This window comes from Astatotilapia calliptera, chromosome 7 (genome assembly GCF_964374335.1).
Source record: "Astatotilapia calliptera chromosome 7, fAstCal68.1, whole genome shotgun sequence".
In the NCBI taxonomy this organism is placed as follows: Eukaryota; Metazoa; Chordata; class Actinopteri; order Cichliformes; family Cichlidae; genus Astatotilapia; species Astatotilapia calliptera.
The window spans coordinates 66964774-66981119 of NC_137428.1; the positions used below are offsets into that span (position 1 = coordinate 66964774).

A 16346-nucleotide genomic window follows, 5' to 3' on the forward strand; every position below is an offset into this window, starting at 1 on the left:
GAAAAGCTCACACACATTTTATCACCACCGTGAACATACGATTAAAGGGGTGTGACTTGGCATGCTAATACATTCACGCTTTTCCATTATTTATGAGTTACATCTGAATAGCAGTTATCTCAATCTAGGGCAGCCTTGCATATTAAACTTAGCTTACTTTGCTTTCTTTGTGTCTTTTTGGTGGATTTTCTTTTGAATAATAATCTCTTTATCTCACCATTATAGAATTACATCAGCAGCATCCTCTCTTTACACTTATTTATATCAGGACTGAGACTAGGTTAAGGTTCAGCTCCGTGCAGTCAGTTTAAGGTGAATAACATTTTAGAGAAATTAGCAGGGTGGATCAAATGTTCATTATAATGTAAAATGGGTTAAATAATGGGTTTTAAAACAATTTTGCATGACCACAGATGACTAAATGTGAACTGTTACAGTTGGTTAATTTTTATCTCTCACTTCTCCATATCATAGTCACTCCTTTTTCCACCTTTCTTCACCAGTGATTTATTGCATTTCTTTAACTCCTCCTTTGCTTTTTCCTGCCTTCTCACTTTCTCCTCCCTCCTCGCCAGCTCTCAAAGCATTCTAAGGGAGTCATGAAAGTGACCGTGAATAAATATCTTGTAGGGCGACCTGTCCCTCCTCCCTTCCTGCAATTGTCTGCTTCACCAGGTGACTCTAGTTTCCAGGGAACCGGTTTGTGCAGTGATACAGAGACTCCAAAGCTCTCACGGGTACACACACACGAGCTTACCAGCCAAGAAGGAAACGTGTGTGTGAAGAACGGACTGTAATTTCTCATAAATATGGATACTCCTGAATGGAAAAGACACTATAGGATTGATAACCATTCTGTGTTTACCCGGCCGGGGAAAACACAACTCTTTTTGGGAGGAGTGCTGGCAGGTAGTGTAAAAAATTTACTTTTTGTTTTTTTGTCATATTTTCAGACACGCAAAATAAATAAAGGGTCTAAAAATGAAAAAGTGTTGTTGAACTACGGATTAAAAAAAGCTCTAGAGGAAGCGCTGCCTTTACCACAGAAACCCAAACACACAGGTGACTGTTAGATAAGCGAGTGTGAGAACAGTCACCTAAGAAACATTTTAGACACACAGCCTGCCTGTCAAGGGAAATTATGCAAGAACTTTTTCAATGACCTTTCAGAGTTTTCGTGTGAATGGTGAAGCAGTGGCATTTATTTCTTGCTCATAATCTTACCTGGTGCTGCAGAGCTTTAAATGTTTGTTGTGCTGTAATCGGAGAGGTGTAGCACACAAGAATGAACTTGTGGCAGATTTTTTCAGCTACACCATATTTGTCAGCAGCATCAGTTAACTTTGCTGTTCTTGCAATAATGTTTAAAGATGGAGAAAGATAGAATACCCTCATTTTTAGTTAAGCATTTTTTAAACCATCTATAGTTTATAACACATGTCCTTATGTGAATTATACAACTGCAACCTACAGTGTTGAAGGCTGGCGAAAACACAGGTGGTGACTGTGTTTTCAGTTTGACTGCTGGTCAGACTTGGGTTGGAGCTCATTTGGTGTTTTCAGTCACAGACGTCTATCAGAGTTCTTGTGCTGCTCTACAGCAAGTAAACGTAAGCACCACAAACCAAAGGACTGACCTGATAAAAGATTTGTTTGCACCACTTTTTGATCGTTAGATACGACATGTCGCATACGCAGATGCACATTTCTGAAGTTCAGATAAATGCCACGACTCACTGACCATTCACTCTGAGCAAAGGTTACTGTAGCTGTCAAGGACGAGGTGCCAATATGGTAGCATTAAAGTTTGGTAGCGCAGAGAGCTGCTTAGAACATAACCCTTTAAATTTTCTTTTTATTTACTTCGACTGCCAAGAGAACAATTTGTAGCAGTTTGCCACCTATGTTGTTGAACATCAAAGGCACAACTGTGATTCCATGTAACTGTAAAACAATCAAAATGTGTCAGTAGCAGTATTTACTCCCTCACACCTGTGTAGTTTATGTTTAACTGGCAGCTTTCTTCCAAGAACCACAGACGAGGTCTGCTCAGCGTTCTCACTTCCTCAATCAGTAATTTTAATAAATGCCTGAGTTCCTGTTATTGTAAATCTGATTCCTTCTCACTGGCCAATTCTCTTTCTCAGCTCCTCTCAGTAAACTTGTCGTTATCGCTGCCGTAACAGGAGACTATAAATATGACTTCTGGTTTCATTGTCACTATTGAGACTTTATGGCGACTCTCATCCCACATCACTTCCCAGATCCTACCTGGCCAGTGACCAGTGTTCACTTTGTGTGTGGATTGTGCTGTCTCCGGGTCTCTGAGGTTATCAGTTGTGTTATGCTCGGACTTCTAACAAAAAGATCATCACATAAAAACAAAAACAACAGGATGTTAATGAACAGGGAGGGGAAGCTTTAGTGTCAGGCCAATTGCATGATGAGTACGTCAGTAGAAGGGCTGGTACACTTTCCTCCATCAGTCATCAGCCACATCTCAGAAAGCTATTTCTCTGACCTTTGTGGCTGCGTGTAGTCGCCAAAGTGTGAAGCATTTTCTCTGTTGAGTTTATTCTCAGTATTGACATCAGAACACATCCCCCCACTTAAGGAAACAATGGGCACGCAGTGACTCTGGTCACACGGCTAAGAGCTGGCCGGAGGAGAGGCCTCCATAGGCCGACTCTGTAGAGAAGATGTGTACATAATGCTTTTCATAAGCTGCTTACATTTGTTATATTTTCAGTAGGGAACTCGACTGGGGTTTAACTTGTATACTGTTAAGTAAGTTGTGTGTGTGTGTGTGTGTGTGTGTGTGTGTGTGTGTGTGTGTGTGTGTGTGTGTGTGTGTGTGTCTTTGAACAGCAGGCAGGCCTGTCATGAGGAGTCCAGATGGTGGGTGGACAAAGCCCTCCTTTAATCCATGCGCCAGGATATTATACCCCCCTTCACTCTCTCTCCCTCACACACACACACACACACACACACACACACACACACCGTCATCTGTATTTCCACCGTTTGCACGACCCCCCATTGAGCTACTCTACTATTGGTTTACGTACCATTATCCACGCTCCATTATGTCAGCTCGGTCCACTCGCTGCTGTGTTGTATATCCTGACTGACGCAGCACTAAATGCTTGTACAGAATTGAGTTTGAGAAACGATAAGCGAGGCATGAACATTGTAATACAATTCAATTCACTTGAGTAAGAGGACTCATTATGTTACCCTGTCATGTATTTTGGAGGGATATGATTTCTTTTATTTTTTTAATCTGTGTAGTTTCCTGACAGGCTGAAAACATTGCAGGATGATGTCAACACCGTTTTTTTCAACTGAAATGAAATAGAAGATGATTTACCACAAAACTATAACCTGTTCATAAGTGTAGATTGCCTTCTTTGCCTTCTTTTGTCTTCTTAGTCTCGCAGGTCAGAAGTGACCACAATTGAAAAGGGTTGAGTGCTAAGCCTTACTTAGCAAGATGCATCCATTAACAATATGATTGCAGCTGATAATGAATTAATTAAATGCACAACAAGTCATATTATAATGACAGTTGCTTTAAAAATTCTCCGATTTATTATCTTGCCCACAAACATTGGTGAGATAATCATTTTAAACAGGCAAGTTTTATAAATACTATATTAACACCCATACTGCTCAATAAAGGGATAACTTTTCCCCAGGTTGTTATTATGTTAGTGCTTCTGTAGCTTTATTTTAACAGTGGTGTCATTCAAGGAAATGCAGTTTTCTCCACAACCTCTGAGCAAACATGCAGTTCTTTTAATTCCCAAATGTTTAAAATCATTATCAGTTTGTTGCATGCTGATGGTACGTGACTTGTTTTCAATCAGTCAAATTGTTCCGCTGTAGTGCCGTTTACAAAATACACACTGATGCTTTCTTTTTAGTATTTCTCAAAAACATTTCTCGAAAGAATGCGGAACAACAAACCCGACTGATTGGCTTCGTTTCTGTGTGGTTAATGTTGACACATAGGTGAAGCTGGAGGTGGCTGGAGGGTTGAATATTGTACGATTTTCATTGAGAGTTACCTGGATAGGCAAGATTAGGAACGAGTCGATCGGGAGGAAAACCCAGGTTGGACAAAGTTAGGGAGGCGGGGCTTAGCTGGTCTGGATGTGCAGAGGAGGCTAGTGGATATGTTTGGCAGTGGATTTTGAACATGGAGCTGCCAGACAGAAAGACCACAGTGAAAATTTAATGATGTAGTGAAAGAGGAGGTTGGTGTGACAGAACAGGGTGCCTGTAGAGGCGATGATTACATCTGACTGAGGGCATAGGTGTGTGTGTGTGTGTGTGTGTGTGTGTGTGTGTGTGTGGAGGCTTTGGAACGCTCACGAGGTCTTCATTGTTTTTACGACTAGCTATTTTCTCTTTAATCTTTTATGTGCATATTAAACGGCTGTTTTGAAAGAGCGTTTGCTCTCCCTGCTGACGATGGCCTACATATCACAGACAGACTAATTAGGGTTTCTCTCTCCAAGGGCTTATATACTCCCTTTCATTCTCAAAACAAACATGAGTGTACTCCAGATCTTGATAAATGCAGCTACCACAACAGTGCTTCAGATCTCACAATCTCTCCTGTTCATTGTATAAGTTTATTGGGGGCGGGGTTTGATCTGAGTTGGTGGACCTTTTACATAAAATCTGGGGAAGCCTCAAACTGTTTAAAGCTTCTGTCTGATATGCAGGTCAACCTTTAAAATAGCCTCTTAATCTACACAAATTCTGTCAACTTATTTTTATTCTAAATCTTGAAATCTGCGCATATTGTGTTGTAGAGAGGAAGGGCAAAGCTACCTGTTTCCAGTCGGAGAACACTGAAGAGCAGACCTGTGTGGCGGTGAAGATCGAACAGTCCATAGGTAGGTTGCATCACCTCCATTTATCTTTACGGTCTTTCTCTCAAGTGCTTGCACGCAGACTTTTTGAAAAACTCTTTAGATGTGTTATTATTCATATCTTAGTCTCCCATTTTTCGTCCACTTTGTGCATCATCTTGATTTTCATTGCCATGTTCACATGTCCATCGTCTCTTTTCAATCAACACCTCTGATTTACACACATTTGCATTCAAAATCAATAGAATGCATGGATTTTTCAGCTTTGCCAGACCTTCTGGATCGGAGTAAAATCAGTTAACATGCACAGTGAGGACAGAGGATGATACTGTGAAGGACACTATGAACACGCCTTCCTGTGACTCTCTGCTATGCAGGGGTGTGAAAAACGCTGCGGGTCGCTGCTCTATTTTTATATCAAACTCGTGTGAGCGCTCACGCTCGCAAACATGCTTGTGTCTCATGGTCTGCTTCTTTTGATGAATGGGCGCTTACCTCTGGCCCTCTGTGTCTTCCTATTCTTCATTTTCCTCGTTTTCTCTTCTTTCTAGTTCACGCCTGTAAGTCCCTCTCCTTTTTGCACCTGGGTTTTCATCCGTGTCTCTTTCTTTCTTTGTTATATTATCTAGTCTTTCGAAGCAGACTCGTGGGGTAATCTCACAACGGCCCTCAGATTAGAGGATGATGCAAGCTTAATCTGAAGAAAGTCCGGGCAGTTGAAAGCCCCCCACCCAACTCCAAGGTCACAGGACTGGCTGTAATTGTTACGTGTCATTCTGTCTGTCATGTTCTCTCACACGGTGTGCGTTAGCATGATTGGATCATTCAAAGCCTCGTCTGTAAAAGTGGAGCCAAACGTGCACAGCAACAACGCACTCTCAAGCTGACTGGTTGAGGTAGTGCTATTTGGAGTGTGTGCGTACATGTGTGCATGTATGTTTGTGGCTTTGAAGCAGTTTGTGTGACTTTGTCTCAAAAGCTTTCGTTTCACAGCTCAGTTTTTCATCAAATAAATGTAACCATAACGATCATGCAGAACGCCTTTGTCCTTACAAAGGATGTTTACATGCACTAAGTAACCAGGGTATGCTTGTCTCACTGACTCTTTGAAACCAAGTAAACAAAAGGAGATGTTTCCTTCCAATTTGTACACTGATCAGCCTAATATAGTGAAAGTTGTCCTGTTGTGTTGCCAAAACAGCTGTGACCTAAGACACAGGACCTGTTCTCAACAAGGTGCTGGCTCGTTGGATTGGCATGTGGGGAATTTAAGGCCAGGTAACAACTTCAGGTAATTTTCCTCCAGCCATTCAAGCCACATTTTTTGCAGTGCAGAGGAGCTTTGTCATGGTGATAACAAGGGGAGATGTGTTTCTGCTGCAGAAATGTTTAGGTGGGCGGTATGTATCAAAGTAACATCCACACGAATGCCTGAACCAAAAGGTTCCCAACAGACAAGTTTTTTGGAGTTTTATTGTTGTGGCTCATCACTGGATGCTTTTGTTTCTTGCTTGGAGGGATTTGCATACGTGACTGACAGGATGGATAGTAGATGAGACAGGTTCTTGAGCAAAATAATTATATTGAAAGTCGCGCTAAAATAAAAAATACAGTCGCATTTATCACTGAAATATTTGTGCAAACCTCAAAAAAATCACCAGGACTCCATATTAAACATCACAAAACATATCAGGGTGGAAATTTAAAGCGAGAAAACTTTCAATTGTTAATAAAAAAATATATATTTCTGAGTAGTCACAGCATTCATTAAAAAACCACCAACTTTGTTTTTTCTCAGTTTTCTACAAAACGTACAAAAGTAAAAAAAACAAACAAACAAAGTAAGGTGAGCATGATGGGAGTTGTGGTTTGCAGTCTTGTAAAGACAGATAATTTAACAGGAGTTGAATTTATACTGGTCCAACTAGTTTATTAATGAAGGAACAAAATAATGCTCATCACTCCCTGCAGTGCTGCTCTGCAGTGCGTTTACATGTCGCAGTAAGCAAGACCTCAAGACTTGTTTCTGTCAGAGGTGTCATCGTGACTTAAATTAAAGCTTCCTGTGTTGTTGTTGTTTGTTGGGTTTTTTTATCTGAAACCATGTGATGGTTCAAAGCTGATACATAGCAACGTAGATCAGACCAAGACCTTTCCACCACATAGACACCAGGGAGCAGCTGTGCAGCACACGTTAGATGCAGAACATGGAGAAGACTGAGTTGCACTTCCCAGTGGAGACTTCTGTAAAAGGTACATTTAGTTTATTCCCATAATTCCTTTTGTGATGCTCTTGCTTCATTTTAATGTAGCCTCATTTTGATATTTCACGATTAATCGGGAGGATTTGGTTTGTGTTCGTGTCGTTGCGTCAAAGTTTTTACCATTTTATATGTTAGCATAAATAACAGGGCTCAGGAGGACGAGCTGATTTAAATAAAAAATTTATTTTGGGGGCTTCGATTAGATTTGAGGATGACAGAACTGCAGTGAAGCTGTTTAGGCTGCTTTTTCTGTGGTGACTGTCAATCATTGATCAGGTGCTTCACTAATAAGAGACGCTGATGGAGGAAGAAGTGCTGTGGCAAACAAGTTTGTCCTCTGCTAGTGGTCCTGTTTCGCTTTCTGCTGTTTGCTTCATTGTGTGATTGTAACAAATGGGTTTCACAAGTGAGAGGAAGCTGGAAAACCCTTCAGTGTACCTGAGAATTGCAGGATAATTTATTATTCCATAACTTTAAACTACATTTATTTCTATTCTCCGAAATTTGTTATTTTTCTGGAAAAATGTTGCTCTGACAGGCATTTGTGTCTGTTCTCTTTCTTTCTATGGATTTGAACCTTTTAAGGTCTAAAGGTGCAGTTCCTGTGAGCTTAAAGGTACAGAGTTCATTTGAAGGTGTCTTTGTTTGCGCGCGTGTGTGCGTGCAACTCTCGGTTTGTGCGAATCAGTACTTTTTAAAAGCCACTTAAATAAGGGGTGTGTGAGCGAGAGTGAAGGAGGAGTCTTTTGCTGCCCTGTAAATCTCCCTCCTGAGCTGAGTCATTCTCAACAGCACCGCCTGGGAAGATTACACGGATGCTAAACTTTCAGCTCTTCTGGGATACACACACACACACACACTCAAACACACAACAGTAGAGATCGACATTGCAGCTGTTTTCCGGTCTATCTCAAACACAGGGTGAGTTCATTCACTGGGATTTTGTTTTTTCCAAGCTTGGCAGAATAGTTCATCCTTGGATTGTCTCTGCTGAGTCTAGAGTGTAGTTATCGAGATACAGTTTTCTTCTCACGTTTTGTGTCATCTGCTTTGTTCAGTTTGCGGTGTTAAATAAAATTGTGTGATCACACTTTAGTGACAGCAGTCTTTCATGTTTTCATGCCCATGCTGCTCTTTTATCTTTTACGGGAGTGTTGCAGTGTTTACACTCCAAACTGTCTGAGCCTTTCATACAAATAACATAGGAGTGGCCTACAAACGCACTTTACACATAAATTTGCAGTTGCAAACTTCATCATAGCCACGTAAGGACTGAAGCTTGACAGATGTTTCTAAAGGCTGCTGTTCACCTCAACTCGTTTTTTATCCTCATTCTTCCCTCATGTTCCTTGACTTTGGTGTGACTGTGTGGAAGCCCAAACTGTCTTTTAAATGCCACAGAGTTTACAAAGATGAAGCAGAATATATCAAAATAAAAAATACTCAGAATTTCCTTGTTGATCACAAGGAAATTCTGTCACACCCTTGCGGTAACGGCAGAAGACGAAGCCTCAGTTTCAAGCTATGTCAACCACTCCTCTGCTTGCGCACAGTCGGGTGTGCCTTTTGTTTTTCACCTCAAGCTCTCACACCTAAGTATCAGGATATATTTTGCCTCAAGAGAGCCAAAAAGAACATGACACACAAGAAGAGACGCGGAAAACATAAAAGTCAGGTCGGACAGGTGTGCTGTCAGGTGACAGTTCTCAAACAAGGTGGAGTCAGGAGGTACAAATATCTTGAACATTCACATAAGAACAATTAGGTCAGATGCCTACCTGTAAATAAGCAAGATGTACGTTTTCTCTGTAAAAACCTTTAAAAAGAAAAACTAGAAAAGCGGCTCATCTTTGCTGTATTAACATTCCCGTGTTGATTCCCTGGGAGCAGCTTTTAGTCTTGATACAGCGGCATGGTTACAGAGGTTTGTGACTTCTGCAGCTGCGCTCTAAAGTTGAAATTTGAGGTTTTGAGTTAAACATTTGTTGTATGGTGAAACTTTGTACCAACTGGCACCTTTGATAATCCATCATCTTCTCAGTTTTCATTCATGCCTGCAAACCTGATGCCATGCCCATTAGCCTCGACTACAGTCTGTATTTCGACTTGTTATCCTTCTAAACTAAGAGGGTGAAAATATACCTTTGGTATCATCTGTCATCATGGGCGTGTTGGCATGGTGATTTTGGTACCTGTGATCTGTATGTCTTTTTTATCATTTATGTCCAGTGTTTCCTCAAATCTTGTATTGAGTGTTGTAAGTCTACTTGAAACATTATTAAGACAAAAAAAATTTTAATAAAACAAATCATTGTGACAACAACAAACTGGAAGAATGTAGTGTGCCTGGAGCTATTTTGGGAACTAGTTTGGATTTCACTATTTTCGGACTTTGCTAGTTTTCTTGTTGCAGAGTAAGATACTTGTGCTGAAGAGATGGATTTTTTTCAACGTGTAGTAAACTTAATTCACCCATTTTAACAAATCACTGCTGGGATTTTCCACAGTTAATCTAATGTTGGGGAACCAGTTCTGATATAAGCTCCATCAGAGGGTAGTGTCACACTGTGAAGAAAGGTGCTGTTACTGGGGAAACTTCTGAAATCAAGGATTTGTTGTACTTTGTAAAACCAGAAAGTTTTCTCCGCTCTACCTCTCATGTGTACTTACCCTTTGCATGAGCATTTGTTAAGTCTTCTTCCGGCTCTGTAGCTTTGAATTTATTAATATTGGTCCTTTGGGCTCCGTGGAGTATGCAGTGAAATTTTACATTTTCACAAGGTAAAAGGATAGTTACCATGGTTACAAGCCTCACAATCCTGCAACAAAGAAAAAAGTCAAGTCTCGGTTTGACTAGTCAAGTCTTCACTTCCTGGATTGGAGTAGTGATCCAGCAGTGTTTTCAGTTTCTAGTAAAAGTAGATTATCTGTTTACTGTAAAAGCACAACAGAACTGAGTGGCAGGAAATTTCTTGCCAAAACACAAAAGTTATGAAAAGAAGGTAGAGTTCGTCCTTCCTTTCTGTGCAACACATTTAAGTTGTATTTTGTGTTCGCATCCACCCGATCCATCTCGTACTCCAGACAGCAGGCCGCCTCCTTCTCCGTCACACAGATGAGGATTAGAATCAAAGTGTTTTCGCAGCACGCTGTCTGGCTGCTTCTAATTTACTGCACATGGCTGTCTGTTGTGCCAAGACAGTTTTAATGAGATGGTGCCAGAATGAGTGCGTTACCAGGAGCGGGACTTTCTTCCCAAACACTGTAGTTTTGAAAAAACTTCCTTTTCAGTGTAACGGCTCTGGTTGCGTTTCCTTAATCTACTGATCAAGATAAGAGGTTAAAAATAAATGATGTGACATAAAATCTCAACATCTAATCTTCTTCTACATAACTGACAGCAAAACATCGAAGCATTTTCTATATCTTTGTTTACATCTCTCTTGTCTTGACACAGCCTACAGATATATTAAGTGTTGCTATTCAGGTTAAAGGCTGCAATATAAAGGTGATTCAGACGTGAGCCGCTGTGTTTGACGTGGTTACTGACAACCCCAGAAAGCAAAGCTGGGCTGTGGACACTGGACCTCCTGTACTCAGGAGTCAGGATAAATGCCACATGCGAAATGCAATTTGCAGGCAGACTTCGTTTTAGAACGTGTACTTATAATGTGGTGCATAATGTTTTGCAAGATGTTTTTTATGACCTCTAATGTGGCTGAGAGTGGAAGTCAGGCACCTAATCATGAAAAATTCCTGCGGCCTGCCTTCATAACTGATTGGTATTTTTTGGGGCCATGTTTAGAAAGAAAGCCCTCCCAAACACAGCGTGGGACCGCTTCCAGTCAGACAGTTGCCAGACTTGTTGTCTTTAATTACGGTCCACCCTTTAAAATAGAAATTGTGACTGTATGATTTTGTGGTTACTCTTTTTCTCTTTCCCTTTAAGATTGGTAAGATAAAGATTACTCTAGTAAAGACAAATCTGGGGCTCCAGGAACCAAGTTGGCACATAGTAACAACGTTTTTGTAAACAAGCTGCATTTGGAGAGGTACTCCAAAGTATATAGTACATTAAGCTCTCACTCAAAGACCAGGTTACTTACCCTAAGGATACAAACAACACTTATTTCCATCATCAGCTTATCAACTATGTACTGTATGTCTGATTAATCAAATGTAGTTATAACATAGAAAAAAAGATGAACTTATATCTTTTTGCTTGAAAATTGGTGCAGCTGCAAGCCCCTGTGCAACCCACCTCCAACCCATCTCCTCCTTTTCATGTTTTTTGTGTCTTAATCAGTATCATGATTGTCATCGCTGACATCTACCTTATTCAGTGCTGTCTCCTGGCTGTCGTTCTGTCCACCTCAGACTTTGCATATACAACAGAACCCAGTATCCCAGAACCGAGCCATCCCAATACAGCCAACACCCAGGTCAACAGGTATACCTGTTCGGTTGCTTGTCAATGCAAATATCTAATCAGCCGATCCCATGGCAGCTTCTCAAAAGATTTAGACCTGCTGAAGTTTAAACCCAGCATCAGAGTGGGGATGAGAGATGACTTCAGTGACGTTGACTGCAGCATGGCTGTCAGAGGGGCTGGTCTGAGTATTTAAGAAACTGGGATTTTCCCACACATCCATCTCTGGAGTTTAGAGAGAATAGTATGAAAAAAGGGAAACTGCCCAGTGAGTAGCAGTTCTCTGCACGAAAATGGCTTGTTGATATATCAGAGGTCAAAGGAGAATGATTCGAGCTGATAGGAACACAAGAGTAACTCAAATACCCACTAATTACAGTAAAGGTATGCAGAAACGGTGGGGTCACAACATGGATCCATCTTACCATACACCAGCGGTTTAAGCTGGTGGCAGTGGTGTAATGTGTGGGAGAGATTTTCTTGGCACACTACCAGCCAAGCATTGTTTAAACACTACATCCTGAGAGTTGTTGCCGGCCACATCAATCCCTTTCTGACTACAGTGTTCCTATCTGTTGATGGCTACTTCCAGCAGGATAATGCACCGTGTGGCAAAGCTCAGAAAATCTCAAACTGGTTGCTTGAACGTGACGATTAGCTTACTGCACTCCAATGGCTTCCACAGTCACCACACATCACTTTTGGGATGTGACAAAGATTCATATCATGGATGCACAGCCGACATGCACTTACAGGCAGTTGATCAGCACAACCTCATGATGCCATCATCTGTGAGGAATGTTTTCAGCACATTGTTGACTCTATACCACAAACAATCCCATCCAATCAAGCCCTAGCAGGGTGTTCTTAATAAAATGTCCAGTGACTGTGTGTTCTTAGATATAGTAATTTTCAGTTTATCTTTTGCTCTCTTCATTGGCTGATCATTACAGCCACTTTACTTTACGTGTGTGATTATTCGAGTGGCAGATATATTTCTAAAAAAGAGAAATATATCTTTATCTATTTTTAGACATGATGGGACTGAGTCTGTAAAGAAATGAAGGTCCTTCCTCAATGATTCATTTCAAAGATGAAACATTTCTCTGTGCATGTTAGCATCCCTGAGTGCCAGAAACATGAAGTCCCTTCTTCACTTTCGGTAATAACAGACTGACCGAAACCAGAACAAGCACAAATTATAAGAAGTCCACTGTTTTTGTTGTTTTCAGGTAAAGCAGGCATCCTTGGATGTGCTTAACTCTACAACTTCTGGACTAGATTGTAGTTTACCAGTGTCAAAGCTATAGGGAAGCTACATCCAAGCTATACATCAGCTGGTTTGCCTTTGCTAAATCACACACACCCGTTAAATGGCAACGTTAAATGGAAGCTAATGTACTAATAGCTTATAGAATAATGAGGGTCTTCACTCTCTCAGCAGTGTAACTCCATGTTTGGACATTTGCTTTAACAGGCTTCATACTTTTTACTGACGTGTGTGTGTGTGTGTGTGTGTGTGTGTGTGTGTGTGTGTGTGTGTGTGTGTGTTTGGCGAGGTTAGAGAGAGGTCGAGTTAGGCTACTGTAAACACTGCCAGTCTGTGTCGCCTGCTCCATTAAGTCGGTCTGCCAGCTCTATCTAAACACTGATGCTGCGCCATCTGTGGCCAGCTGGTTGGGTAAAAAGTCTCACTGGTGCTGATCATCAGCTGGATGATTAACTGGGATAATCAACTGAAGTGTATGACACCCTCTAATGTGTGGTCTTCAGCTGTTTATGGCACTTAATATATGATGGGAATGATTTTTTCCTTTACAGGGCGAATTGGAGGAGAATATGTTTGCACATCTGTTTCTGGAATGGCACGTTGGTTTTTCAGGCCACCTGCAATACTGAATAAAACAAGACAGAGGTTGTTGTGAAAATTAAGGTGTAAAATAAAAGTTCTGACTCAGATATTATATTTCAAAATAATCCATTCTTAATAAGAAACATGTGTTTTAGCATAGTTCACCTTTGAAAGTAGTTGATGTAAAACATTGCACCGACGTAAGTCATGTACTACCACAGAGTGACGGCTTCAAATGTCACTGCAGGATGAGTGGGGCATATATCAGTGTCACCTATCGTAAATATTAGTCATGCCGATAATGCCTGTAGTGATAAAACAGTTAAATACGTATGCTTTTGGTTTCTTCACTCTCACTTCTTTGTATAAAAATGGTTTTGATTCCATTATCGATTTTGTTTTTAAGCTTGTGCGCCCTCTCTTTGTGTCCTTTAGCTCTAGGCAGCAGCCCAGGGTCAGAACGCAGCGAATTGCCGAGTGTGCAGGCGTGTCTGAATCGGGTGACTGCAAGGACGACCGACAAGAGCCGGGGAGGGGTCAATGGAAGAGTCCCTGGCGGCAGGCCTCGGCTGCAGTCTAAACCACCAGGTACATAATAGCATGTGGGAAAAAATTCAGCCAGACGCCACAAAGTGAGAATCTTAGGAGACACAAATTATTATAGCATTTCGGTGTCTGATTCACAACATGTGGTCTCAGTGACCTTTCTACTGCTGTTTTTCACTTCGTCTTTGTTTACTCTGTAAATCTGCAGAAAAACACTGAATGAATCAGTGCTTATGGACGCTGTTTGACACTGTTAACATCCACGAAATGGTCAAACCAGAAGAAGAGTTATGTAAGCTGGCTTGGGTTCAGTGAACCGAGAGACTCGTTCCTCTTGTGTTTGCGTTGGGTAAATCATTCTACACAGATAATGCAGGGAACAGAGCTCCATTCTTCCTGCTGCTGTAAGTCAGGCAGGATATTTAGTTGCAAAGCCATGCGCAGTTAGTTTTTGCCAAGCCCGATTATTTCTTTATTACATTTAGGACGTTTATTACAGTTCAGTGTCCTACAGGTGGTGTCACTTGTGACAGCTGATGCTGCCACCTTCAGCTTCAAACTGAGATTGCAGTAAGAAAATGAATTGAAGCTGTGATTAGTATTCAGGACATTTCTCATGTTGTAAATTCCTCTGTTTTATATCCAGTGCCTCCAAAGCCACTGCACCTCCAAAGCCCAGTGACAGATATCCCATCCCCATTGGGCCACATCCAGAAACCCCCACTTATAAGCAGGATGGAGGACGGAAGTGGAGGAGGAAAAACGGGGGCTGTCAGCCGGGAGAGACCCAGAGAGAAACCCTCCAAAGTCTTAGACCTGATCAGCCGCTTTGAGGAGAACAGGTTCGGCCTCTTAACTTTCTCTGCCTCGATATCTGCAGAAATGAGCAGTTACTTGATCCGTGGATGAATTGCTCATTCTGTTATTTTCCTAATAATGTTTAGGAAATGTAAGCCTCTGTTATTGCTTTTGCTGATTTAAAACTCCGTCACAATGTGTGATTGAATTAGCAGCTTTTGCCTTGATGTGGTTGAAAGATTTCATCTTTGTAACTTCTTGGCTTTTGTAATAAATCTCTGGCTTGTTGTAATCACAGTGACAGAAATTGGTCTTTCCCAACTTTTCTACACCAACTATTTCAAGGATAAAAAAGCAGAAGTTTCAAAGTTTTCAGCCGCGACTCATTGATTGTACGTCGGACGAGAGTCATTAGAGAGAGTAAGTGGAGATTAGTCTGTGGCTGCTGAGCCAAGTGTTAGCAAGGGGATGAAAGGAGATTTGTACAGGCGAGGGGAAACACGGGTCCACATTTGTGGGACAGAACTCGGTGCTGCGAGAGGAGGATGAGGTAGGAAATCTTTGACGAATGTGTATACTTTGATATTGTTGCCTCATAGTTAAATTGTGAGTTAGATTCTGTAAGATTTTTCCAGTGTTGATCTGTGTCTAACTTGTTGTGCTTTACTCGTGCAAGTTTGCACTGTAGCTGCAGCCTTGTGTCTCTGAGGGAGGCCCATTGCAAGCGGTGAGAGGCACAACAATGGTGCCCTTGTCTGTTCGTACAGTTGCACCCCTAAAATATGCAATCTGCAGCAGTAGCAGCCCACTAAAATCTGTCTCATCTCTGGCCTGGATCTCTAAAAATCTCCCGGGTCTACAGGCTTTCTTTGCACCTTTCATCGCATTTTCTGGTGTGAAATGAGGTTAATCAGAGGAATCTGGTGCATCTATTTCATTCAGCCACTCCTGGGCAGTGAGGATTATCCCTCCAGTGGCCCTGGAGCTCAAAGAAGAGAAACGCTTCACACAGATTCTGTGAACAGAATTAACCTACTAATGTACTAATCTGGTTCACAAGGTTTGGCTGCCTTAAAGGCAGCTAGGCGACGACCACACTGCAACTGAAGCTGCTCTTAATTCGTGTCTGGTTGAGCCTGTTTTGAAACACTGTCATGTCCTGGAACACTTGCTGTGCTATTTGTGTGGAAGGAGGAAGTGATGTGTGCACCTACAAAGTGATGCGGCTGTATTGTTTCTGAATACTGTATTAAATAGTATGTCGCCCACTAGTTGTGGTACTGTCAGTCTTACTCTGAGTGGTGAAAAGATAGTTTCATGTTCCCACACCACAGGTGGGTGACGGCCCCCGACACATTCATCTGTCGGGTGTTTCACCAGCTGTTTGTTCTTCCTCTATTTATTGATACTTCCTGTTTCTACTGGGCAGGGAGAAAAAAGTCATCTGTTGGTTGATTGTTTTTTGCATCGGTAAACGTTAGATTCCAGATATAGACATGGTAACTTTTTTTAATCTGCTAACAGTTTTGCCTTTAATGTACTGTACTGAGTTCAGATAATCTTAGCTGAGACAC

The 16346-nt window shown here is 41.5% G+C and overlaps 1 protein-coding gene across 9 annotated transcripts in view; it reads left to right on the forward strand.

Annotated features, from left to right (window-relative positions):
• fgd4a (FYVE, RhoGEF and PH domain containing 4a) overlaps positions 1 to 16346 on the forward strand; it is a 54958-nt gene that overhangs the window by 27507 nt on the left and 11105 nt on the right. For 3 of the 9 annotated variants that reach the window (XM_026176657.2, XM_026176659.2, XM_080303949.1), the window contains exons 2-4: positions 4824 to 4907; positions 13864 to 14016; positions 14621 to 14816. In XM_026176657.2, the coding sequence (XP_026032442.2) occupies positions 4824 to 4907; positions 13864 to 14016; positions 14621 to 14816 (433 nt within the window). Of the gene's footprint in view, positions 1 to 717; positions 910 to 4823; positions 4908 to 7075; positions 7137 to 7921; positions 8069 to 13863; positions 14017 to 14620; positions 14817 to 15173; positions 15323 to 16346 lie in introns of those variants that run through there. The other 6 variants (XM_026176661.2, XM_080303951.1, XM_026176658.2 and 3 more) reach the window with 5 other exon arrangements.